General features: G+C 45.0%; 2 protein-coding genes across 2 annotated transcripts in view; one reads left to right on the forward strand and one right to left on the reverse strand.

The window, feature by feature from the left end:
- LOC139070353 (uncharacterized) overlaps nt 1-26,879 on the forward strand; it is a 275,750-nt gene that overhangs the window by 84,492 nt on the left and 164,379 nt on the right. The window lies entirely within an intron of this gene.
- LOC139070445 (uncharacterized) lies at nt 6,421-14,887 on the reverse strand. Its single transcript, XM_070552698.1, has 3 exons — nt 13,917-14,887; nt 8,111-8,928; nt 6,421-6,491 (listed from the first exon to the last, which is right to left on the reverse strand). The coding sequence occupies exons 1-3, from the start codon at nt 14,885-14,887 to the stop codon at nt 6,421-6,423; spliced, it is 1,860 nt and encodes a 619-aa protein (XP_070408799.1).

Below are 26,879 nucleotides of genomic sequence, written 5' to 3' on the forward strand. Positions count from 1 at the left end.
CTGGCCCTCGTCTCTCCCTCCCACCTGTTTGACTGCAGCTGTGAGCGCCGTACACTGGCAGCTCCCGTTGCAGGATTCAGGATCCCCCCCCCCCCCCCCCCCGCGCCTCCCTATCGGAGTCTGATGTTTTGTAACTGTGATGTTCGTGCTTCTATGTTGAGGAGTTTTTTGTATAGTAGAGCTACTCCCTGCTGGGACTAACTCTGTTATGCCTTTTTTACCTTACCCCAATTATCGTCATGTAACACCCTTTTCATCTAATGAAATGAGCGCCATTCTGGCTGCTCTCGTGGACTGCCTGTACCTGTTTTGTCTACATGTGTGTGTGTTTAACCTTGGTCAGGTTGTGTTTGCGGAGTCAAGTTCCTATGCTCTGGGTCGCTGGAGCGCTGGCAATAAAGCTTATTCTGATTCTGATTCTGATTTTGCATATTTCTGTACTGTGTTTCTCCTGTTTTACTTTTTTCCCTTTGTTGTAAAGTGTCATTGGGCGTCATGAAAGGTGCTTTAAAAATATATTATTATTATTAATTATTATTATTATTATTATTATTATTATTATTATTGTTATTATTATTAAGAGATCAGAGCATGTCACGGCTAACAGAAGCTAACCGTTAGCATTAGCAACTCCATAGCATGGTGGAACACATTGAGGCTTGGTATTATTTGTTGAGATAAAATATCAGCTTCTGAGTTTTACGCCCAAGAAAAAGTGTTAAGTTGCTGTCAGCTAATCAGAGGCAAGAGGTTAGCATTATACATTTTTCATTTACTTCAGTAACTGCAGATCAAGGTTTTTATTTACATGTTTTGACAGCATCTACTGTCTTCCTCAGAAGTGTCACTTGATGTTCAATTCATACTAGAGACTACTAGCTAGACAAGCCATCCTGTATATATGTATGAATATGTCTGGCCACGACCCATAGGCAGAGCTCAGTCGTGGGGCGGTGTCTTCATTTGTCTTTCAAATTGTCTCTGCATGCTATAGACCCTTTTACTGTTTGTAAACAATATGACGTCAGCGAGAATGCGCACACAGCTTGGCAACAGAGAATGGCGTTGTGTCAGGCTTTATTAAGCTATGCTGCGGGGTTATCACTGGCAAATCTTGAACGTTATATCATTAAACTCACTTTAACGAATGGCAACAGACTCCCGGATCCCTGTGGCATTACGGAATGGGTGGAAGATGTAGGTGCGTGGCCAGATATCCAGTGGCCCGATATATATACGTTTTTAGTGGAGAGGCCCAGTAAGTACACACGTGAGACGCTACAGGCATACAAATCGTTAGATGCATACAACTATGTTGTCTGTGGCCACGTACAGAAAGTAAAATATCACCACATAAACTCTGAGTTTTGCGTCCTGAAGGCAGAAGTCCTTCCTAGCCAAAGACAAGGACACAAGACTGCTATGTATGAGGCTTGGGTCATAGTAAACAAACCAGAGAACTACGTACCTGCATGGCAGGGTGAGTATAGCATAGGTTTCTTTTTTTTAGCGTGCTCAGAGTACAATCATGTTAATTTTTAGAGAAATACAGTTTATACTAATATGCAGTGGGAAAATACAGATGAATTAGAATGAAATGTTAATTTCATTTGCAAACAAGCAAACTCAACTTACTTTATTTAATAGAACACACGTTAACCAGCTTTCTGGTGTAATCTTAGTACATAATTACCTTACCTGATATAAAATGGGCGCTACAAACTCGAGCATTTCGGATCGTGTTTTCAGTCGTTTTCATTGATTCCTTTTGATGGCCTGCAGCCACAGACGCCTCCGATTTTGTTGAAATGGATGTGCTCCCTTCGGAATTCTGTAAAGTTTCAGTCCACTGCTTGAAGAGAAGCGATTCTGGCATCCATACACGCAACAACCCAACATTTTTATGTGCTCAGAACTTCAAAACAAAGGGTTTAAAACGCTGTTTTAGTATCGAGTGTGAATGAGGAAGCCTTCAGTCTCGTTGCCAGGCTGCGCGCGCAACTTTTGATGACGTAGGTAGTAAAAGGGTCTATTGGACAACAAAGTGGCGTACTCAGCTGCAACGGAGGTCAGTCAGCAGGGCATTCCGCCACACACTGTTGAAGAAGACGCAAATACGTCTCTTGGCTAAATGAAAGACTACGTCTATCTGCTCAAAGAAAAGCCGAAGTCCAAATAGTCCAAAGCTGAACCTGAAGTCATTTCAAACGAGTTGTTGCCATCTTTTCACTTAGTCACACTAACATCCTGCTCATCAAACCACAGAGTGCAATAGCTGCCCCACCAAGCTGATAGAGCTCTGTGACTGGCCCCCCAAGCTGATAGAGCTCTGTGACTGACAAAACACAAGACTGTTCGAGTCTGCTGAGGCCAGTGAAGCGTGGCCAGACCCACCGGCAAACCAGAATCATTTTGCTTCTGCTACAGTCTGTCTAGATTTCTAGGCTAAGAGACCACAGCAGATTTATTGAAATGAGTGTGTGCCACTTTTAAACTCACTGTGCTTTCTTCTGTCCTGAAGTCCAGTTCTTTACTAGTTGCTCTTTTACTGAGACTGACAATAAAGCTACTGCTAGCAGAGCAGCAGTTACTCATTGTTTCTCAAACAGGAATGATCCTAGATTGCATTCCAGTTCATGGAAACATTATTTTATAAATTGTTACATTGCCGTCAGTTTTTAATTACATTTATTTACGTGGAATTTTTTGATTGTTAGATATTGTAAACATCACCACAGCAAAATATAACACTTTTGGTTTAAATTTCAGTTAAAATGACAACAATATAAACCTGATGGCTATGTAAATGTTCATGCAACAACATTCACGTGAACCGCTGTTAAAAGACGTCAAGAATTCCTTCTGGTGTTGGCTGTGGTCAGACTAGCTGTTAGCTCATCAGTCCTGTCAAAAGCTCATTTCTGTCTCTAAACAGAGGCTGTTCATAAATAATAATAAAAAAAAAGAGACTTTTACACATAGACACACTTCAAAATGGTGGAAATATCCCTTTAACATCATGGCACATAAAGACAAAAAGGAGACTCCCAGTGCTGGCTGAACTCTGACAGCAGATGGCAAGAGAATCAATAATGACAGAAGGATTTGAAAAGGGATGAAACGTCACTGACAAAGGGGGTTTGGGCTCTGGAGACCAGTTAAAGCAGGAGGTCTGGGCAACAACCTGTTTCTTTTATCGGAGGAGATACCCGGGGGCTAGGTACCAGTGGAGAGGACAGGATGGAAAAGGGTCTTCTTTGTGTCTGAGGCTGACCATCTGGGATCATAAAGCGAACCTAAAGGAACAGAAAAACCTACAGAGCGTCGATCCCACAATGCTCAGCAACAAGCAGTTTTCAACACTGGTTTGTGTGAAGAGAACAGCTTTGATGCTTCTTTTGTTTCCTGTCTAAGACTTTCCTGAGCGAGGATGTCCAAATTGCAGCTTGCGGGCCATTTAGGGCCCCCAGAGTGATTCTGCATGGCCCTCACCTGTTATCCAAGAACAGCTGTGTATTAGTTTACACCAGGAGCAGGAAACCCTGGTCCACAAGATCTCCAATCCAGCAGGTTTTAGTTGTTTGCTTTTTTCCAACACACTCGACTGGAATCAGCAGGTGAGTAATGGGCTTCTGCAGAGCTTGATGACCTGCCTGAACGGGTAATTCAACCACTGAATCAGGTGTGTTGGAGCAGAGAAACAACTAAAACATGCTGGAGGGTGGCACTCAAGTGTTTCAATCAGAAAAATAACAGTTTTACTGAACTGAAATTTGCATAATACTTTGTGACAAAGTAAACCTCTCATAGTTCTTTGTTCCTCTTCAGATTTGATTCATCACAGAGACTGAAAAATTACTGTGGTCATTCACATGAAGACAGAAGTCTAAATACTTGACAGGCTGCAGCGGTCAAGAATGAGATAAAAGGGGGTCGGAGTCCGGAAAACAGAACGATTGTAGAGTTCCATTATGGGAAAGACAAAGCAGGAATAATCCAGAGACATGAATGTGGCTAGAAACCAGGAGGCAAAACTAGAACTCTGCTGGCACAAGGCTGTCGCTAATCTGGCACGGAGGCAGAGACCGAGGAGAGTTTAAAGCTCACTCGTTATTTCAGTAAATCTGCTGTGGTCTCAAGCTTAGATGAAGGCCTTGTGAGTCACTTTCTGTGGAAGAAAAGCTCTGGTCTGTTTCAGGAAGTAGCAGTTAGTCAGAGGAGTAGGGGGTGATAGGATTACAAGTCTTACTTGTTAATAGTCATGATGTGTGTAACGTCACGAAATGGCCTGATTTTGAGATCCCACATGTCAAGATCTACAGCCAGGTCAACTTAACCTGGCTATGACACAACCTACAATATTTTCCCCTCACAGGAGTCTGGAAGTCTGCACGTAGTCCCTTTAATTAAAGCCTGCCTTCCTCACACCACCTGGACTGCAGCTCTGACGGAGATAATAAAAGATAAACAATGGCAGTCTCTCCTCCAAGGTCCTTCACAGAGAAACTCTTTTAAATGAACTCCTTTTTTTCCAGAAGAAAGAAGATTTTATAATCATATACAATGGAATGTTCATTGATCTGTGTTTAATGATATATGCTCAGCATGTATACTGGATGAGGTCATCACCATTTGCACTCATACAAGACAGAGTAAGGTTAAGTTAACGCATGACACAGTTAATCTTTTGCCCAGACTCATACAGTGCGTTTACATGCAGCCAGTAACCCTTTTAAAACCCGAATATTCACAATAACCCGGTTCCGCAGGTCGTTGTAAACACCGCCAAAAACCCGGATATGCTCATAACCGGGGTTTTAAAAGCCCGGTTACCACACCTGGGGTAACCCTTTTCTAACCCGAATGTTTGGTAGAGTAAACGCATATCGGGATATCCCCATCAAAGCGTGTATTCTGCGCATGCTCTGTTTGCAAGGAATCTTGGTCTTTTGAGTAGCGAGATGTCTTGTATGTGCCAGAACACCGGAAGTAAACAACAAGTTGGGAGCAAAATGGCGAGTCGCGGCACAGCACCACACTTTTGGAGTGACGAGGAAACTAAAGCGCAAACAAACGCGGTCGCTATCTCTTCCGAACTGGGAAACATGTTGTTGTTTTCACGGATACCGGAACAAGAAGAACCGGAAATGAGGCATGTTGGTTTAGTCCACACGTCCTGACGCTACCCCAACGTCCGCATTTAAATCAGGTTATGCAAGTTAGGGGTAACTCTTTCTATTTATGCTTGTAAACGGGTTATTCTGATCAACTCAGAAACCCGAATACCGACCTTAACCCGATCATAACCCGGATATTGGCTGCATGTAAACATAGTCTATAGTCTCCATATCAAAGGGGGTGAGTCTCTGAGATGCTTGGTAATATCTCTCAATCTTGTCAGCCCCTGATTGACTGACCAAGTCATAATATCGATTCCTTAAAACTAGATGACTTTGAGTAATCAGTCAGTTCTAGAGCAAGCTTCAGACTGGCCATCTTTAGCACCTCTTTAACCAGCAAGGAGTTTGACACGTCGTCAAACTCTTTTTAAACCTTCAGAGTTATTTTTAAGATGCTCGGTTTCATCTGTCGTTGTGACCCGGAGAAACCCCAGGACTGATTTGGTCGCACTGAGGTTTTTCTACGAACCAAGTGCAGTGGGGTCGTCGGCTCCTTGACATCGCCGTTCCAAATGGGGGTCTCCAGAACGGGTGGGGTAGAACACAGCGAGATAGCGTATGTATGTGGTTTTGATAATAGCAACTTAATAGCTTATTTGCAAACCAAATTATTTTATGTCCAGAACTCAGCTCTCTGAGAAACGAAGATTCTGACTCCATCACATTATATTCACACATGAGTTACAGACACCATCCGTTAGTTCGCATCCACTCACAGTAAATAATAGTTTAAATATTTTGTCAATTCTTAATTTTTATAAACCTGACTGTTTCTTGAATCAAACGAAGTGTGTACGATCCCTTAATGAATAAAAGAATCGTAGAATCTTCTGACTAAAACAAATAAAGACCAGGCAAGGTGATATTCTAGTTAAATAGAGTATTACAGCTTATTGGTCTCTAGTAATGTTAATAATATAAATAGCTCTTAAAACAATTTACTTAACCAAACATACTAATTATCTAACATTACATGTGTGAACATCTTGCTTCTGACTAACTGAAACACAGCTCTTCTTCTACCTTCGTTTTCTCTTATTTCTTGGGTACAAAACTAAACGTTGATGTTTTATCTCCCCAAATAACACAGGCATTAAGGACTTCTGCCATGTTGTAGAGTTGCTAATGCTAACTGTTAGCTTCTACTGGCCAAGACGTGCTCCGCTCTCTCCCGGCAGCAAAATTAGTGTAGCCTTCCACGGTCACGGGCCAAGATGGGCGAGGCCATGACTGCTGATTGTCAGTGTGATGTAGACTGGCTTTTTCTGACCTGATCTTTTCCTATCTCTTTCCAAATGAAGGCAATGGAGACTGAAGAAAAATGCTCATGTTTAGCATTATGCAAGTCAGAGTGGCATTTTTTTTTTTTTTTAAAAACAAGATAGCTAGTGCAGTGAGCAGCTGAGACAGGGAGAAAGTCAGGCATGGCTCAGGTAGGACGAATAAGGCTGACTGAACAGAGTGACTGTGGATCTGAGGGAACATTCTAAAACTAAAAGAAAAAAAAACAGAAGATCAGAAGAAGAAGAAGAAAATATCATTTCTATAGTGCCTCTCAAGATAAAAATCACGAGGCGCATCACAAACGCAAAAAAAGTAAAAATATAAAAAATAATTTAGAAAATGGTTAAAGTATATTTAAAATTACCAAAAAATAGACAATTGTGATTAAAAAATGTTAAGAAAGAGAGAGAGTGAACAGGAAAGAGGGAAATCAGTGGATCCTGAGGAAGGTGGAATAGGTGGGGAGAGCAGAATAAAGAGAGAGAGGTGAAGAAGGTCATACCAAAGCCAGCTTGAACAAGTGAGTCTTCAGCTGCTTTTTAAAGGAGACCACTGAGTCCACTGATCTCAGGCTCAGGGGGAGAGAGTTCTAGAGTCTGGGGGCCACAGCAGCAAATGATCTGTCACCTTTGGTCTTTAGCCTGGTGCTGCACAACCAGTAGGCTTTGATCACTGGACCTCAGGGACCTGCTGGGGCTGTAGGGACTAAGAAGATCACCAATGTAAGATGGCGCTTGTCCATGTAAGGCCCTATAGACCAGAACCAGACAATTTAATGTCACACCTGATACTTAAAACTTTATTGTTGTTGTTTTTGAATGCTTTTAAACTCTGACCAGACACAGAGACAGAGGTGAAAGAGAAAGGAAGAGACAAAAGGTGGTGGGTGGGTTGGGGGGTGTGGGGTGTGTGTGTGTGTGTGTGTGTGTGTGTGTGTGTGTGTGTGTGTGTGTGTGTGTGTGTGTGTGTGTGTGTGTGTGTGTGTGTGTGTGGTGGGGGGGGGGGGCACAAAAATAAACAATAATGAACAAGAGTCTGCTTCTAGACCTGCAGAAAGAGAGAAGAAAAAAATACAAACAAAAAACAAACAAAAAAATGGGACACAACAAGATTGTCACGCGTGCCGGCGACTGGTGCGGAGAAGAGGTGAGGATCCAACCAGGGCGAGGAAGACAGGCAACCGGGTAGGAACGTTTAACATATATTTATTGAGAGACACGCTGACAATGAAACAATGGACCGACATCAGACACAAAACAGAAGGGGCTTAAATACACGAGGGCAGGGAGCTAAGGTGATTGGGAAACAAGAGGCAGGTGGGAGCGATTAACGAGACACAAGGCTGAACCAAAACGGGGAGACAGGACAGGGTGTGACAAAGATCAAGCTATCACTGCGTCACCTTGATGGTGAAATATAAAATCAACATTGTTTAACTGAACAATCACACGATAATAAATCACAGTGCATTTAGTGACAGCGACAGCCTTAAGACATGTGTTGAACGTGCCTAAGTCCATACTTATGAGAGCACCATGTGAGCACCTGTGTGTGTACATGCGCTTGTTTATGTAAGGTTTCTCTATAGGAGCGTCCAATAGAGTGTGAGGGGCCACAGATCTGGCCCCTAAAGATGTGCAGGAGACGGAGGGAGCTCCAAGTCCCAGAGATCCAGGAGCTGCCCCAGAGCACAGGAACCCCAGGGAGACTGCGATCAGAAAAGCCCCCGTCCCCCTCAAGAGGCGCAGAGGACCGCCCCGGGGGGCCACAACCAGCAGCCGGCAGAGTCCCGGGAGATATCGGCGGCAAGCCCTCAGGCCCGCCCGCAGCCTCCCACCCTCTAGATGGTCGAGCCCGGGACCCAGCGACCCGGGACCCAGGGGTGACCACCCCCGCCGGGGACCCAGACCCCACCAGGCAGCCACCGGGATTGGTCAGGCAGATGCCAAAAATCTTAAAATCCCTGACCCAGAAGGAGTTATTGTTAACAGAGCGGGTATTTAATAGAGCTGTGCTGAGTGAGGTGGAGGAATCAGAAACTACAGAAACAGCTGGAGTTAGTGGATGAAAATTAGCAGGGTTGGATCCACGGTGTTTATAAAAACCACTTATGGAGGGAACAGGAGGAGAAACCACTGAGGAATGAGGATAAACCGACCTTAAAAAACTTGGATGGAGAAACTGCGCAGCACTACGGCCTGGCGGTAATGCGGAAGTGGCGCTCAAGTCGCCAAACAAAGGACAAGAAGCTAGAAGATCACTTCCTGCTTGTTTACCTCTTTTAATCCGACGTTTTCCCAGGACCGGATAAACATCGCTGCAGGCGCTCTGGCTGGAATCGTCGTTTGGCTCCGGGCCAGTGCGCCACTCAGGGAGGTACGTCCTCGGTGCATCTTGGGCAATCATGAACGAACGGAAGGACAAAGGAGTCTGGCGATCATAGGAGATGGTAGCAGGGACACTACTAAAGAGGATAGCAGACAGGAGAAAGGTGGAAAAGAGGAGGTTAGTGGAGAAAAGTTTGAAAACGTGGCCGGTGACTGTGGCTAAGCCAAGCACAGGCGCCATCTTGTTACCGACCGGAAGCGCATGTGCCAAGAGCCAGCTTCTGTAGGATCAGACGGCCAAGGTCCCCACCCTCGACTACCACCCGTCACACACTGCATCTGACCCCTTTGGCCCCTACCATGAGTGGTGAGCCCATGGGAAGGGGGACTGTTACTAACGGCAGCCTGACTTCTCCAGCCATGAGACAGCTCTGCCCTGCTGCATCAACCTCACCTCTCCTCCTCCCTGCTGCAGACTGCTGAGTGAGTACAGCTGCTCTCACTCCAGCTGATTAGCAAACCAGAATAAAAAGCAGAGTCTGCCAGCAGTAAAGGGGGACAACAGGGAAAGGCAACTGAGTGACAGACAACAAATTAATTTAATTGTTTGTTGGTTTTTTTTGCTGTTGATCTTTTGCTTTGAATAAGATACTAATCCGGTATTTTGGGCTTGAGTAAGTCTTTGTTGATTGTTAACCTAGCTAACTTGTGGATCCTTTGGAGATCCTTGAAGACGATACTCAGTTCCCTGTTGTTCTGCAAACCCTTTAGGACGTATGAAAAAGGAAACACGAGTCCTGTTAGTTAAGTATAAATTCTAACCTTGTTTACCAGAAATTAACGGCAGCCCTTAATGGCAATTTTCATTCAGTTTCCTCTTTGGTTTTAAAAAGGTTTTTCTTTAAAAGTTAAAATTAACTCTGCCTACTTGAGGCTGTTTGGAAGGAAAACTATAGATTTAGAATCGATGTCTTTCCTAGTACTGATCAGAGACAGCACCTGATAGTGCATACTGAGGCTTTTCCCCAGTATCCTTGGTTGATAAATTCTAAGTTTTAGGCTTTTTGGTAATTTTCATTAGATGTTGCTTAAACGTGCTCCTTTAGTTGTTCATTTCGAGTAAGAAATCTTGGTTACCTTTTAATTTTTTTTTTACAACACAAATAAAACACTAATTACAACATCAACTTCCTGTACCATTTCTTATGTCAACCCTCCTCACAAACACTATCATCAGTCGGGGTTATAACTGGGACCCACGTTTCCTCTTCAGGCTGTGCCCGGCCGAGCTCCATGGGTGAAAGCCCGGCCACCAGGCGCTCGCTGATGTGCCCCACCTCCAGGCCTGGCTCCAGAGGGGGGGGGGGGGGGGCAGTGATCCGCGTCCAGGTGAGGGAGCACAGTTTTCATTTATATTATTCATTGTAATGTCCAGCAATGGTCAGTTTTAGCCTACATATTGACCTGCATGCCATCGGTCATCTACAGACCCGTTTCCACCCTCTAAGGTGGATTTTGCATTCTACCTTCTAACAAGCAACAAGGTTCTGCAAACCTTGTTGACATTTCAGGAGGAACAAGATATCAGCCTGTGTTCCCAAACAAAGCCTTCTTTTGATAACACCGCAGGATTGCTCACTCTCATGAAAAGGAACACTTTTACAACTCATAAGTTAAATAATCATTAAATAACAATATGATTGAATGACCGAATGTTATATGAATATTAATGAAATGTTTTGATTAATCTGTGATTGAATTACTGTGGTTGAAATGAAACATTTTGATAATATGATCAGTAATGTTGGTTTAACAAGTGAATCACTATTTTCTGACAGCTCACACACTCAGACACGTGACGATGACAAGGTTAAGCTAATATCCTGACACATTGCTTTCTGTTCCACAAATCAGAACTCCTGTATCTGACGCAAGGCGTGATGTTCTGAGGTTTGCTTGATAACACCCCTTAACATGGCACGTCCCGGTTGGCCAAGAAATCATAATATGAGAAAATTAAAACGGAGCTCACTTGACGGTGAGTCAGTTCTAGAGAAAGCGATGGACAGGCCATCTGGAGCGAAGCCTCTTTAACCCAAAGCTTTTGACAAGCTAAAAGCTGCCTACAGCAAAACGGTTCCTTCAGCTATTCAGAAACAGCTGTTCTAGACGCAAACAATTTTATCTATCTGTTGTGATCCGGGAGACGACTCTGGACCGACCTGGTCGTACTGCGTTTTTTTTTTTTTTCTACGAACTTCGGTATCTCTGGGCATCTCGGATCCGAAAGGAAGTCTCCTCAGGGGTACACTGTAACCCCGAATAAGTTCACTGAACTCAAAATTTATGAGGAAACTGATAACTTAAAAATTATTAGGTAAACTTATCTAAAAACTAAGTTCATCTTAACCTAAAAAATATGACCTGAATAAAATTAAAGCATTTAACTACCTCCAACCTATAACTTCGCACTTAAGCAACTTACAAAGTTTAATTTCACTAAACTTGCATATTTTATTTAATTTGAACTTTATTAGATGTTTATACTAACTTAAATATTTTAACTTATATGAACTGTAAATGGACTTATTAAACCCTAACCCAAATAAGTTGAATTTACTTAAAAATGACAATGTGGCAGGCTGGTAAAGGCAGTGACTAACACCAGATCATGACTCACACACCCATACATGCTAACAGCCAATGAAAGTGGAACCCTCAAAGTCAAGTCAAGAGCATCTGGTGTGAAAAACCACAGCATTAATAACAATGGGATGGCAAAGCGGCACAGCATTACTTTGACCAACCTCCTCACTTATGGGACCAACATGACACAAAAAGTAACACCACATTTGCAACGTTGAATGAAATAACAATCCTCCACAATAAAAATGCATAAACACCACAAAATAGAGCAAAATAACTGAAAACATGACTCCCCACAATGCACCACGCCCAGCAGTTGTTTATTGTTCCTGAAATCCACCAAAATTGCTAGCTCATGGTTGTTTTTCCCATAAATCCACAAATATTTTAAAAAATATACAAGTCTGTTTATCAGAAACACTTTAGGGTGGATGTAAAAATGAATGGAATAATATAGGAATACAAAATAATAAATCTATATTTTATTAGTTAAAATTAGTCATTAAAGTTAAGTTGCTCTTTATGGATTAATTTAAGTTACTCTCACTTAAAAAAAGATATAGTTTAGTTTAATTAAAATGTTTGAGTTCAATGCACTTAAAACAAGGTATAGCTCAACACATTTCAGTTCTAAAAACATTTTTTTATATTAAGAGTTTCATCTACTCAATATATTTGATTATTTTGAATTTTTGGGTTTACAATGTTCGTAGAACACAGCCAGATTGCGTCTGATGCCGTTTTTATAAGAACCAACTTCATAGCATAATGCAAACCAAATTCTTCTCACCCAGAACTCAGTTCTTCTAGATACAAGGTTCTGATGAACACACACCATTTAATCACCACACATCACATCACATCCACTTTGATTCATCCAGCACCGTCGTCTTAGTTAACTTGTCTTGTTTTTAATTTGTTTAGGAAACAAATTTCTTATCTGTTATAAACCTGACTCTGTCTGAATTGAGAAGAAGTGTGTTTGATCCCTGAAAAAGCAAAGAATCCTAGAATCGTCTGATTAAACATTCAAAGACCAAGCAGGTTGATATTCCATATTTATATAGAGTATCACAGCTTATTGGTCATAAGTAAAGGTAATATATTAAGCTTAAAAGCAACAACATTTACCCTCTACGTCATCATTAGAGGTCTTTGGGCTGCTCGTTGTCTGATCCCTCACCTAGGACCTGTTTGCCATGGGTGACCCTACCAGAGGCATAAAGCCTCAGGCAACTTAGCTCCTAGGACTATTGGGACACTCAAACCCCTCCACCACGGTAAGGTGGCAGCCCAGGGAGAGGATTGCCACAACCACACAATTCAGTATTAAGGACTTCACACTCTATCAAAAAGAGAGAGATCACTAGATCATGTGACTACTTGATATAATAGTTGTTTCTTCCAAAGTTCCACTTGATTATTTATGATCATTAAAGCTTTAGTGGAACGGGAACTGAATCACAACATGAAGGCACTCAAAAAGGACATCTCATCAATATTATCTCGTCCATCAATTCACATGATTAATCTAAATGTGCAAATAAAAAATAGAGTGTAACATAAAAATGTTTACAAAATCTGTTATCATAGCCCACAAGCTAGTTTTCATGTTTTTTTTTTGACAATCATTACTAACAGAATTAGTGAAGCAGCTGAAAGCCACTCCTCATATCTCCCCCCCACACACAAAAAGTATCTTGTAGCGCTAACGGAAGGCTGCTGTGGCTGCATGTTTTTGATATGTCCCTGTTCACACACATTTGATTTTAACTGCTGAGCCTTCAGGAGCTGCTAAACATTCATTTTAACCAAATCTTCAGTGTTCAAGCAGAGAAACATTAGCCTGGCAAGCCATCCTGTATGTGTGAGTATTTATTCTGGCCACGACCCTTTGATGAATCTCAGTCATGGGGCGAAATCTACCTCTACCGCTATCTGCTCAAAGAAAAGTCCAAGTCTAGTCCAAAGTTGATGCCAAAGCCCTTTCAAATGAGTCATCATTTTAGTTTTGCTCTGTCGCCCATCCCCGCATATTTTTCTCCTCCTGCTCCCTCACATTATCACACAAACATGCACATAGGACCTTGGAGGGCGGACAAGTCAGGGAGTGCGGGTATGGACCCCATTTCCGCATTCTTGTGGGAACCTGCCCCCCAATTTTATTTGCACCTTATACACTTCCACCAACGACATTCCACGCAAACATACACTTAGGGCCTTGGGAGTGAGCACATCCAACGGCAGTTGGCAGGGGGATTGCTCAGCCTCATCCCAAGTGCCGGTGCCCACTTCCAATTTTAAACTGCACTTAGACACCGAGGGCTGTGGGTGCAAGTGGGGTGGTGCGATGGCATCTGCTGGCATAGGCCAGACAATGCCCGCACTGCCCGCTCACCGCAGCCATGGAATACACCTCATCAACGCACACTAACACTATATTGGAGCAGGCGGCGGGAGACTAGGGGTCTTAGCACACCTCTGTTGTTGCTTGGCTTCCTGGGGCTGGAGGCTAGGAGGGAGTTCTGGCCGTCTGGTTGGGGTCTGGGGTGGTGGGTTGCTGTGCTCAGCGTTGGGCGGGGGAGCCTGCTCATCAGCACCCCAGCAGAAAGGGTCGAACTCTGGGAACCGGTAATGGTTGTACCCCATGTGCAGCAGTACCGGGACCAGAGTGAATAGGGTGTGTATGGGGAGCATGAGTGGGTGTCCGGTGTCTTGGGTTGTATGTGCATGTGTGAGCATGAGGGAGGGAGTGTATGACTGTGTTTGTGTATGACTGTATATGTCAGGTGGGGCCTTTGACTCCTCCCTTCTCCTGGGACTTCTTTTGATGATATAGATCTTCGTCTCCCCTCTCCCTGCCACACCTGATGTGGAGTGTGGTACCTTGGTCTGCCTGAATGTTCGTGGCTCCCGGGTCAGGGGGTTTAAGATTTTTGGCGTCTGCCTGATCAATCCCGGTGGCTGCCTGGTGGGGTCTGGGTCCCTGGGCTCTGCTGGGTCCCCGGCGGGGGTGGTCGTCCCTGGGTCCCGGGTAGCTGGGTCCCAGGCTCGGCCGGCTAGGGGGTGGGAGGCTGCGGGCGGGCCTGTGGGCTTGCCGCTGATATCTCCCGGGACTCTGCCAGCTGCTGGTTGTGGCCCCCCGGGGCGATCCTCTGTGCCTCTCGAGGGGGGTGGGAGCCTTTCTGGTTGTATTCTCCTTGGGGTTCCTGTGTTCTGGGGCAGTGCCTGGATCTCTGGGACTTGGAGCTCCCCCCGTCTCCTACACATCTTTAGGGGGCAGATCTGTGGTCCCTCACACTCTCTGTTGGATGATCCTATAGATAAATAAAAAAAAAAAGTTTTGCTCTGTCGCACTAACATCCTGCCCACCAAACTGATTGAGCACTGTGATTGGTCCACCAAACCAATATACAACTGCAGGCCATTTGCCATTTCCTCATAGTGCATGTTGGGAACAGGGGCGCATTCAAAGTTCCCAGCTTTAACGTATAAAACTGCAACGCCACTAGACTCAAAACACTAAAAATTCCAGTTTGATTTGAAACCAAAAATGTTGTAAAATGAAAGTTTTTGCATTTAGAAGTTTGAGTGCATTGCTTGGATGTGGCACATTGTTTATTCTGCAAATGACGCTCTACTTGTGCTTTCTATTAGGAGTTATTTCATTCGTAAGTCTAACAGAGAGCTCAGTATTTAGTCTGGCTTCATCCTGCAGGCTGAGACAGGTCTGCATGACTGCAGGCTCAGACTGCAACCGGAATAGACCAATAAAAACGGATTGAGCATTGTCCAACTTACAATATTAATTCAGCTGCTGAATTCTCTGGCAGGGCTTGACTGACATTTATGAGCATGGCTCTCAGGCATTTTCATCAGTCCTGGGACAGGTCTACTTTGCAAAAATCTGCTGCAAACCAGGAAATAAGAATCTAATTTCTTTGTATATTTAATCCTTATTAAAAATAATCAATCATTTGCAGGTCAAGAAAAGTGCATCATTTCAAATTCCCACATTTGTTTTGTACAATGACATCATTAATGACCAGCCTCATAAATAATTTAATAATAATAATAATTATTATTATTATTGGCTTCTAGCTAATATTTCCAAGGTGCTCAAAAATAAACTGACATACTTGCCAGTTTAATTATATGCAACTACTTAAAACTATTCACGTTAATTAGTTAAGTAGATGTTATTTTAGAGGATAGTCCATTTATTTTGAACACTTTAAACGTGTGGGACTCTCATTTAATCAATACATCTGCAGTCATCTCTAGTAGGAATGAATGGGGGGGGGGGGGGGGGAGAGAAGTCTGCTGCAGCAGAGAGTATAAACATGGCAGGATTTGGCACCTCATTTCATGATATTTGGACACCTCGCCTCTGATTGGCTAACAACAACGTGACTGTACTGACGTTGCTCTGCGACTTTGATGTTTTATCTCCACAAATAACACAAGCCTGGAGTAACTTCGGCTGCTGAGATGCTAATGCTTACAGTTAATGTCTGCCAGCTGAGACGTTCTCTGCTGTTTCCTGGATGCTAAACCAGCTACAGCCTTTCCCGTTGTGAGTCAATATTACCTTAAAAACTGTTATTTAGAAATCCTATTTCTCTCAGGGTTGTTCCATTCTGAAGCCTTATGAGGAAAATAAGACCCTACACACTGTAAAGCACAACAGAGGTCCTATTGTGATGTGGGACTGCTTGTTTTAGTTAGAAACATTTATCCATCCATTTTCTGAGTCATGACGGCGACTCCTGGAATTCAGAATAGAAGGAACTCTTCACCTCCCATCTCCGTCTCTCCTCTTGTAGGTCGTTCAGTGGGCTGGTCTTCTCTCTGCCGTCCTCTGGCAGAGACATTTCCTCTGAAGCTGCTGTGTGACACCTGCATCCAATCTTCTCATCAGCTGTTGCGAGTATAACTCCCGGGCATTTCCCACTGCTTGACGCCAGACAGCTGATTCACCTCGGTGCTTGTCTCAGCCAGTTCTTTGTGTAAAATATGTTCCTTGAGTTAAATAGTAATTCCTGTTGAATTACCTCGGCTCACTGTGGTTGTACAAAACTCTGGGTGTGATCAGCTGAATTCCTTTGTGAAGGCTGAAGAGTTGGGACCTTCATCATTTGTGACCAGTGGTTGTGCTTCTAATTCTTTTTACCCCTTCTGGTTGTTTCCTCAAAGCTTCAGATCCATTGTGCACGTCTGACCTACAAAACAAACACCCTATAAAAACACATTTCCTGGACAACAACAATTGAACAATAAGGTTTTAGAAGTCAATAGGGAACCTAATGCCTCATTTATAATTTACCTTTCTGTGTGGGTACGGAATATGGGCTCTTTCGCAGAGGCTGACGGAGACACGCCCAACTTTTCAACGATTCGTTGAATGTGACAGAGATCGCAAGCCTGTGATTGGTCAGGAAGCCGCTTCCTTTAAATTTGTCAGCAGCAGCACCATTGCTCCCCAATAAATAAACTCTTTGGTTTTAAAAAATACTGTAAATGGGTTGTATTTGTATAGCACCTTCTTATGGTTTTATAACCCCCCAAGGCACTTTACAACACAAACAGTCATCCACCCATTCACACACTGGTGGTGATGAGCTACATTGTAGCCACAGCTGCTCTGGGGCGCACTGACAGAAGCAAGACTGTTAAACACAGGCACCACCAGTCCCTTCAACCACCACCAGCAGGCAAGGCAAATTAAGTGTCTTGCCCATGGACACAACAACAGCATTCTCTGGTGGGAGACGGGATTGAACCTACCACCCACTAGACAACCCACTCTACCTCCTGAGCTACTGCTGCCCAGCAATGGCAGCACAGACCAGATTAAAGAATACTTCGCCCAAAGAGTCTGAAAATATGAACGTTTTATTCAGCCGTGACTGAAAGAGTACAAATGGTAAAATGGTAAATGGCCTGTATTTGATATAGCGCCTTCTAGAGTCCTGGAACCCCCCAAGGTGCTTTACATACATTCACACGCTGGTGGGGATGAGCTACGATGTAGCCACAGCTGCCCTGGGGCGCACTAACAGAGGCGAGGCTGCCGAGCACAGGCGCCACTGGTCCCTCCGACCACCACCAGCAGGCAAGGGGGGTTAAGTGTCTTGCCCAAGGACGGGGCTCGAAATTGCAACCTTCCGATTACAGGGTGAGCACTTAACTCCTGTGCCACCGTCACTCAAAGATACGCAGCAAGAGTTTTATTCATGGACAGAAATAATGAGAAATGTGGGTTAAACGATGCCGATTGAAAAAGAGGTGAAGGGGAAAATGGGACAAATTTCCCTGTGTTAACAAGTCTCTGAAAATCATACTATACGAATTGCATGGACAAGCACCATCACACGTTGGTGATCCTCTCAGTCCCTATCTCGTTCTTTCAGTCACTACCCAAAGCTGATGACCATAGGTGAGGGTAGGAATGGAGAGCGACCGGTAAATCAAGATCTTTGCCTTCTGGCTCAGCTCCATGACAGACTGGTACAACGCCCGCATCACTGTAGATGCAGCACCAGTCTGCCTATCGATCTCACGCTCCATCTTTCCCTCACTCGTGAACAAGACCCCGAGATACTTCAACTCCTCCACTTGGGGCAGGACCTCATCCCTGACCCGGAGAAGGCGTTCTACCCTTTTCCAAATCAATCAGAAATATTAAACAAAATATGCCTCTTTGTGAAGGAGGTGTTGATATTTGTGGGTTCATATGCTTCAGTATCCTGAAACCTTTTTCTGCCAAAAACGGAGGATGTTTAATTCAGTAAAAAAAAATGTATGATTTTTCATTTCAAATGGAAACAAATGATTCAAGTTGACAGCTTCAAAAACAACTTTTAGCCATTAGAGTTGCAATCAGTAATAGAACCAAAACCCTCTGTTTTAGACTTAGAAATCTTTGTCTAACTGTTGGTTGACTAATCAAAGCTACATGGTTTTAATAGGATCTCTTATTTATGGCACAAACTGTTTTGTTGTAAACCATCACGAATAGCCACACACCTTTTGTACGTGCGGGTATGGTTGGATTCCTCATCTGCAAATGTACTCTCATCTTAATTAACGCTGCCGTTTCCTGTATGGCTGAAACTTCTCCTTGCTTACAAACTCAATTTGATTTTACGCCTTTAAAGAAGCAGAGCAGTGATAACGTTTCTGTTTCAGCCCTCTCATGGGACAGCGCTGTATCTGATTTAGCTTGGGGAGAAATATTAGACAGTTCCAGTGCCTGTTTAGAAACAGACATCCGGTCCCTTCAGCTCCCTGCCAAACTCATTAAGAAAGTCCTCCCTAACAGCAAGGGAGCTCCCCAACTAAAGGGATTAGAAGATCTCTTCCTCGTCTGGAACAGTGCCCTCTGCATATGATCTGAATCAACACAACACATGATATCCTCAGCAGAACAAATCAGTGTTCATTGCAATGCTATCTGCAAAAAAAAAATAGACAAGAGGACCAGATCCAGAACTTTAGAGTCACCATCAAGATGAAAGAGAGGCGCTTTAAGTGGAAGTAAAACAAGCTAAATGCAGTTTAACAGCTCCTATGGAAACCTGATTGGTGGGGCTATTAGAGAAACTTCCTTCCTATGTTTTCTTTAATTCAAATTCAATTCAAAAATACTTTATTAATCCCAGAGGGAAACTGATTGTTGTATTTAATTAGATGATGCAAACTTCTGTTTTGCTCCTTGAATTTTTGACATCATCAGAACATTTGGTGGTCACTTCCACGTGGACCCACCTCCTGCAGGGTAAATGCAATGGCTGGGGGCACTAGATGACAGACGAGGGCTTGGGTTATGGGGCTATAAAAAGTTAACCCTCAGGGTGACCTTCAATTCACAGTCTGAAACCAGAATGACAGTCATCGTCTCTAAGTCTGGTTCCATTGGCCTGTTTCCACTATTGGGGAATTTCACCGGACCTTCACAGTATGCCCGCATCTTCACTTCACTGGGACGTCCCAAAAAGGGCCAGTCGAGTATATACCTTGGTGTACCTTCCTGAGGGAATACTTAACTTGAGGTGGTTAGGGTCAAGTCATAATCGTCATCTTTCCAACTTTAGGCTCGATCTTGCTGTCAATAGTTTTCTTATTTTCCTGGGAAAAAGAAACAGGGAATTCCCTCACGTGCTAAGGAAGTATCATGAACAAATATGGTTAACTGAGGGTGTTCTAGACCTATTTCCCTTTTTCTTTTCTCTCTCCCCCTTTCTTACATGTTTAATCACATTTTTCTTCTCATTTATGATATTTTTTAATCATTTCAAAAATATATTTATTTTTTTTTAATCCTGTTTAAATGTGTCCTGTTTGGAAGTGATGATAGGATAGAGATGGATCAACAAAGCAGGGCTTGATGAGCAGAAATTAGGGGATTACTCTTTCTCTAGAAGTTGAACTAAAAACCAAATCTCTTAATTTACAAGTCCATCAGTGCTGCAACCCTCACAGATTTTGAAGACGACCTAGAGAAAAAACCTCTTGAGGCAAGTGGTGGAAATGAGCTTCCTCAGTAGGGTAGCCAATCTCAGATCTAGAGGTAAGGTAAAGAACTTTATCATCCACAGGGAACTCAGAGTAGATCTGCTACTCCTTTACGTGAAGAAGAGGATCTTCCTCATCACCTCCCTCTGGAGGTTTTCTATGAGAACAAGGAGGAGACGCAGGGAATGCTTGCTAGGGGGATTCCATATTCTCTCTGGTCTGGGATTGCCTCTGGACTCCTCAGGAGGAGCAGAAGAGTGTCTCAGGAGAATCTTCATTCCCGGATCCCTTAGTTCTACAACCAGACACTGGACAAAGGAAGGATGGATGGCTAGGTGCTAGCACACTAGTGACTTTCAGTCATGAAGATGATTTGCGAAAAGCATGTTAAAACAGATTCAGATAGAAAACAGTAAATTCTTCACTCCACATAAGGCAGGACCACAAAATATCCACAATATCTGGGTGGTTAGAAACCGACCATGTATGCCCAGACAGACCTGAACAACCCTGCTGCATTGTACAAACTATTACAATAAAGACTGTGTACGAGTCATTGATGTGGTTGTAGTTGGTAATTTGATTTGTGTCTTTCCAGTTTTCCTCCCCTAATTGATCACATAATGAGACACCCATGACTGCCCCGATAGCACGAAGACAACATGGTGATCTGTTCCACTGGAGGGAATAATTGTTGAGGGGGGAAGAAATTAAATAGATACAACAATAGAAGATTTACAACATAAAACAACAGAATAGTCTACAAAGTAGGTTAAGTTCAGTTCACGTCCCCAGGGGAAAATTTGGTGTACAACAGCAAACAAATGAACCCATGACATACGTAGCACAGCCAATAACACGCAAGAGGAACAGTAGACATTGAAAATTTGCTGATTGGTTAAATTTGATGAAGAGCTTTAATGATGCTTGGGACAAAGGAATATTTGTACCGACTGTCTGTATGTACAGAAAACTTAGGTCAGAATGAGCAGAAAGGTTTTAAAGGGATACTTTGCAACTTTTTCAAAATTTTAAATCATTTTCTTGAGCCAGCATGTGTTCAAATGACTGTAACTGGCAATGAGATGTTTTTACTTCAAATGTAAAAACATCTCATTGAGAATCAGAAATGTTTTTTTGTCCCAAAAGCTGGGAAATTTGTTTGCTGCAGCAGAAGTGTAACAAGTAAAATGGAATCAGAGTGATGTATGTACAAATTTACTTGAAATACACATTTACATGATTAAATATGTATAATAAGTATGTGTGTTGAAATTAGTTTTTACAGTTATTGCACATTACATAATGTACATGTTATTAAACAAATGTCCCGGTTTGTGGGACAACCAAGGATTTCTGATTCTGATTGTCTTGTTTACAGAAATGTAATGTACAGCTTACCTCTGCACCCAGCTGTTGTTCTCCCTCTCCAAACATCCTCCGTTTCTTTGTTGGCTGCTGCACTGATGCGCTGCATTCCTCAGTCAGAGAATGAATGGAGTCCCCAATGAGACACAAGTTCCACATCCACCTTCTGTGGATCCCACCCGTTTTGAATAACAAACAGAAAGCAAAATAAAGTATTAGCGTGATTGCATCCAGCTAGCCACTGCTTCCTGGTGTACCAATTTTGGGAGAAGCGTCGTGTGTACAGTTTACCCTTCTCCTTGTCCTGCTGGCTTATCTTTACATCGGGCTGATCTGGTCCAAGCTCTTTGACATTAAGTTTTTCCACCATAGTTCTCCTCTCGAACGGATACTGGAGAAGAGACCGAACTGAATTCAGTGGTTGCTGAGATCCGGTATCCATGTTGTAGGCGCACTGGCGTCCATGTCTACGTCTGCGTCATGACCGTCACGAGTCACGACCAAAAACGTGCTGGAGTCGAGACTCTCCGAGTTCTACCGAACACCAACGAAAGCCTTGGCGGTAGCTCTATCGCCCATCATGCTTCTGAAACGTTCTGAAACAACGTCGACGCTGATTGGATACATTCCCATTCCTACCCTTTGATTTTTTGTCAGCAATTGGACAACTGGTCCCGTCATGTTTGGGCGATTGAAAAACAGCACACAGCCTCCACCTCTCGGCAGAGACCGGCAGAGATCGGCAGAGACCGGCAGGGTCCAATATATATATATATATATATATATATATATATATATATATATATATATATATATATATATATATATATATATATATATATATATATATATATAATTGATTTTTGTTACAAAACACACAATTAACTTAGAATATGTGATTATTGTTAATTTTATTTATTTATTTTTTTAAATAAAAATTAAAAACACAGGGGAAACTGGGAGGGCGGCACCCTATCGCCCTCTACTGGCCAGCCGCCACTGGTTGTCTTATGGAATTACCTGAAGAACCATCAAAGTCTGAGGAGTCGCGCCAAGGTTGCATTCCTTCTGCTCCGCAGGTAACATTTACTGTAATGTGTTTGTAACTAAAGACAGTCAGGAAGATGTGGTGTAAAACTACCCTGTATGTGTGTATGTACTGCCCTCTAGTGGCTGGAAACTACACACTACGACTTTAAAAACATTTAGCCGACACAGTCTGGTTCCAAAATGTTTCCTGCATGTTTTAGATCAGCCAAACTGTTAGGAATCACACCTGTAGACATTAATGAAGGCTGAGGAGACATTCCAGCTGTTAGATCAGGGGTGTCAAATATGCGGCCCGCGGGCCGGTTCCGGCCCGCAAGCGGGTTAAATCCGGCCCGCAAGATGGTTGTGTAAACTTTATTTTCATACTTTACAATGTAGAGTGAAAATAAACTTATCTTTGTGAGCAAGTTTTCTCTGTAATGAGTATAAATAAAACAAAGCTGCGCTCAAGGCTCACACAAGAACTTGAATCACATCTTGAAGTTGGCCGCCACTCAGGATGTGAATTCTGATATTGATGTGCTGGTGAAAGCTAAAATATGTTAGGTAAAATTAGTCAAATATACTTTACATGCTGCATGAAACTGGTCTAGCCATGTGATCTGGAAGCTCTTTGAATCACTAAGGAATGTTTTTTTAATGTTGATTTTTTAATTTTTCTCAAATTTCAAGTACACTTCAGGTGTTGTACTTGTACTACACTGTCCTCAGGCTCCAGCCTTGTTTTATATTGATTGTATTAAAACAAAGAAAACAATCTGAAGTTTTTTTTAATTTACCGGTTCGGCCCACTTGGGACTAGATTTCCCTCAATGTGGCCCCTGAGCTAAAATGAGTTTGACACCCCTGTGTTAGATGAAGGTGCTAAAAATACAAACACTCAGCAAGGAGATAGGTTTTGCTTTTGGTTCTACAAATGGACACTAGGGGGTGCTGATAGCAAACCAAAACTGCCTAGTTTCTCTTTAACATAGATGACTCTGATTAGCTAACCTGTCCGGTTATTAAAGCTACTCGTTTTGAGATATTGATTTTTTTCTCTGTCTGCTTATGTAACCCAGGTTTCAGGATAGTTTTAATTATATTAATATAGTCTGTAGTTGTTTAAAAATAAATTAAACAAATAAAAAAACTTATATTACAGAAATGTTACTTTTATTGATCAGACTTTTAAGACATCAGACTTTTATTTTTGTAAACGGATGTTGTGCGAGCCATGTGATTGGCAACAGCCAACCGGATCGCTCGGTTGCTTAGTCGCAGCTAAGCGAGGGAGATGAGCAGCAACACCCAGAATGGAAGTTACGGTGTAACTATGGTTCTGTGAGTTCCTGGATGACTGCCAGTGGCAGTAAACAGAGTGGGTGTATCTCCTCGCGCTCTGCGCAGGTCGAGTACTAATGTAAACAAAGTCACGCACGTGACACGTAGCGCACCTGGTCGCGAGTCTATAAATTACGCGCCGATAGCTACGTTTGGGTCTCCCGGGATCTTCTCGCCCGAGAAGTTCCGAGTGACCCCTGTGACTGGCAGTCATCCAGGAACTCACAGAACCATAGTTACACCGTAACTTCCGTTCTGTTTCGTTCCCTCCTGACTGCCAGTGGCAGTAAACAGAGTGGATGACTTATGCCAGAAGTGTCACGAGGAACATAAAACTCACCGTCACTCAGGAGGTAGCCGCCAGAGGCAGCACCGCCGAAGCGAGCGCAGACCCGTGGCCAACGTTGAGGCGGTAGAAGCGTGCAAACGTGCACGGAGTTGCCCAGGACGCCGCAGCACAGACGTCCGCCAGTGGCACACCTCTCATCGCCGCCCAGGATGTAGCAACACTCCTGGTGGAATGGCACACGATCCCAGGGGGAGCCACTGCACCCACTGCCGCATAAGCCATCGCAATGGCGTCCACGACCCAATGCGACAGCCTCTGCTTCGAAAGGGCCCGACCCCTGTTCACTCCTCCGTGACAGACAAACAGCTGGTTCGACTGCCGGACAGTGTTTGTGGCCACAATATAGAGCTGCAGTGCCTGGACCGGGCACAGCAAATTCGCCCGCCGTTGTTCCTCCGAGTGAAATGGGGGAGGGAAATACGCCCCCAGCTCGATTGCGGCATTCACATAGCCAGCGGGCAGAACCTTGGGAAGAAAGGCGACGTTGGGCCACAGCGTCACCCCCGACCCATCTGCCTTCCACCGCAGGCAGGCGGGGCTGATGTCCAGTGCGTGCAGCTCACTGACCCGTTTAGCCGACGTCACTGCCAAGAGAAAGGCGGTTTTCACAGACACCACTGCCAACGGGGCGGTAGTCATTGGCTCAAAGGGTGGCCCACACAGGGCCTGCAGGACCAGGGGAAGGTCCCAAGCAGGTGCCGGCCTGCACAAGGCAGGACGCAACCTTCTCACGCCCCGCAGAAACTGGGTCACCAAACTGTGAGCCCCAATGCTCCTGCCATCCACCAAGAGGTGGTTGGCCGAAATAGCCGCCAGGTGTACCTTAAGGGTCGAGGCGGCCCGGCCCTTGTCAAACAGGTGCCGGAGGTACCGCAGAACCTCATGCAGGGAACAAGAACCAGGGTCCACGTCCCTGCCGGAACACCAGGTAGAGAACCGCTGCCAACAGCGAGCGTACGTCGCCCTTGTAGACGGAGCCCTGGCACTATCCAGCACCTGCTGGATGGAGGGCTCTAAGCCGACTGGGGGCTGCCTGCCCCCTTCAATGGCCACACCGTGAGCCGAAGATGATCTGGGGACGGATGCCAAATCCTCCCCTCCATCTGAGACAGGAGGTCCCGTCTTGCCGGCAACCGCCACGGCTCTCCGTTCAGCAGACTGAGAAGCAGTGGAAACCAGAGCCTCATGGGCCAGTCTGGTGCCACCAGAAGGACCTCGTGTGACGAGTCCCTCACCCGATGGAGGGTTGGTAAGAGCAACGGAGAAGGCGGGAAAGCGTACAGCCGAACCAACGGCCAGGCATTGGCGAGGGCGTCCATCCCCAGAGGGGCGTCGGCCTCTGCCAGGGAGAACCACAGAGGGCAATGTGTGCTGCTCCTCGAGGCGAACAGATCCACCTGGGCCTCTCCGAACTGATGCCACACCCTCTGCACCACCTGAGGGTGCAACCTCCATTACCCCGGGGGAAGACCCCGCCGGGACAGGCAATCCGCCACCGAGTTCCTCCATCCCGGAAAGTGCAGCGCCCTGATGGAGGCCAAGCGAGGGTAGGCCCAGGTTAGCAGCGTCTGAGCCTCCCTCAACGATCGCAATGACCTGGTGCCCCCCTGATGGTTTATGTGGAACACCGCCGAGGTGCTGTCCATTCGGATGAGCACGTGCTTGCCCCGCAGAAAGGGCAAGAAGCGCCTCAGCTCCAAGTAGACGGTCTTCAATTCCAGGACATTGATGTGAAGCCGTGCCTGACGGGGGCTCCACAACCCCTGGACCGACCTGCACTGCCAATGCGCCCCCCACCCCCTGGGTGACGCATCCGTCGTGACCACCTCCCATCTGGCGGGAACCGCGCCAAGCGGGACGCCGAGACTCAGGTAGGGGACATCGTCCCAACGACGCAAAAGAGCCACACAGCTGCTCGTGACCTCCAGCTCGACCCGTCGGTGTCGCCGGGGATCCAGGCGGAAGCCGTTGAACCACCTCTGCAAGGGCCGAAGGTGGAGCAGCCCGAGAGGCACCAGTGCAGAAGCCGAGACCAGCATCCCCAACAGTCGTAGCCACACCTGGACCGGGGGTGCCGCCCCAAGGCGAAAGGCCCGGAGCAAGGACCGAATCCGGACCCTCCTCTGCTCGGTCAGCCTCGCCCGCATGGCCACAGAATCTATGGCAATGCCGATAAAATCCACCCGCTGAGTCGGAACCAGAGAACTCTTCTGCAGGTTCACCGTCATCCCCAGCGCCTCGACGTGGGCAAGGACCCTGGCCGTGGCCAGACCCACTTCGCGACACGACGGGGCGCAGACGAGCCAGTCGTCGAGATATGGCAGCACCTTCAACCCCGCCCGACACAGGGGGCTCAGGGCTGCCTTCACGCACCGCGTGAAAACTCGGGGGGCGAGAGACAGGCCGAATGGCAGAACCAGAAACTGGTACACCCTCCCGAGGAAAGAAAACCGCAGGTACTTCCTGTGCCCCGGATGGATCGGGACATGGAAGTATGCGTCCTTGAGGTCTATGGTCGTAAACCACTCTCCCGGACAAACCACCTGAAGGACATCGCAAGTCCGAAGCATGCGGAAGGGCAGCACCTTCAGGAACGGATTGAGACCCCTGAGGTCCAGTGCCGTCCTTCTTGGGCACCAAGAAATACGTCGAATAAAAGCCGTCTGCCTGCAGATGCGGCGGAACGACCTCTATAGTCCGTTTGTCCAGGAGAACATCTATTTCCTGCATCAGGATGCTGACCCGTGCAGGATCTGTGACCGAAGTCACCCTGACCCCCGAAGGGGGTGGGGGCCGACGGCGGAACTGCAACCTGTAGCCCTGGGACATAGTTCG

Source organism: Nothobranchius furzeri, chromosome 6 (assembly GCF_043380555.1).
Source record: "Nothobranchius furzeri strain GRZ-AD chromosome 6, NfurGRZ-RIMD1, whole genome shotgun sequence".
Taxonomy (NCBI): Eukaryota; Metazoa; Chordata; class Actinopteri; order Cyprinodontiformes; family Nothobranchiidae; genus Nothobranchius; species Nothobranchius furzeri.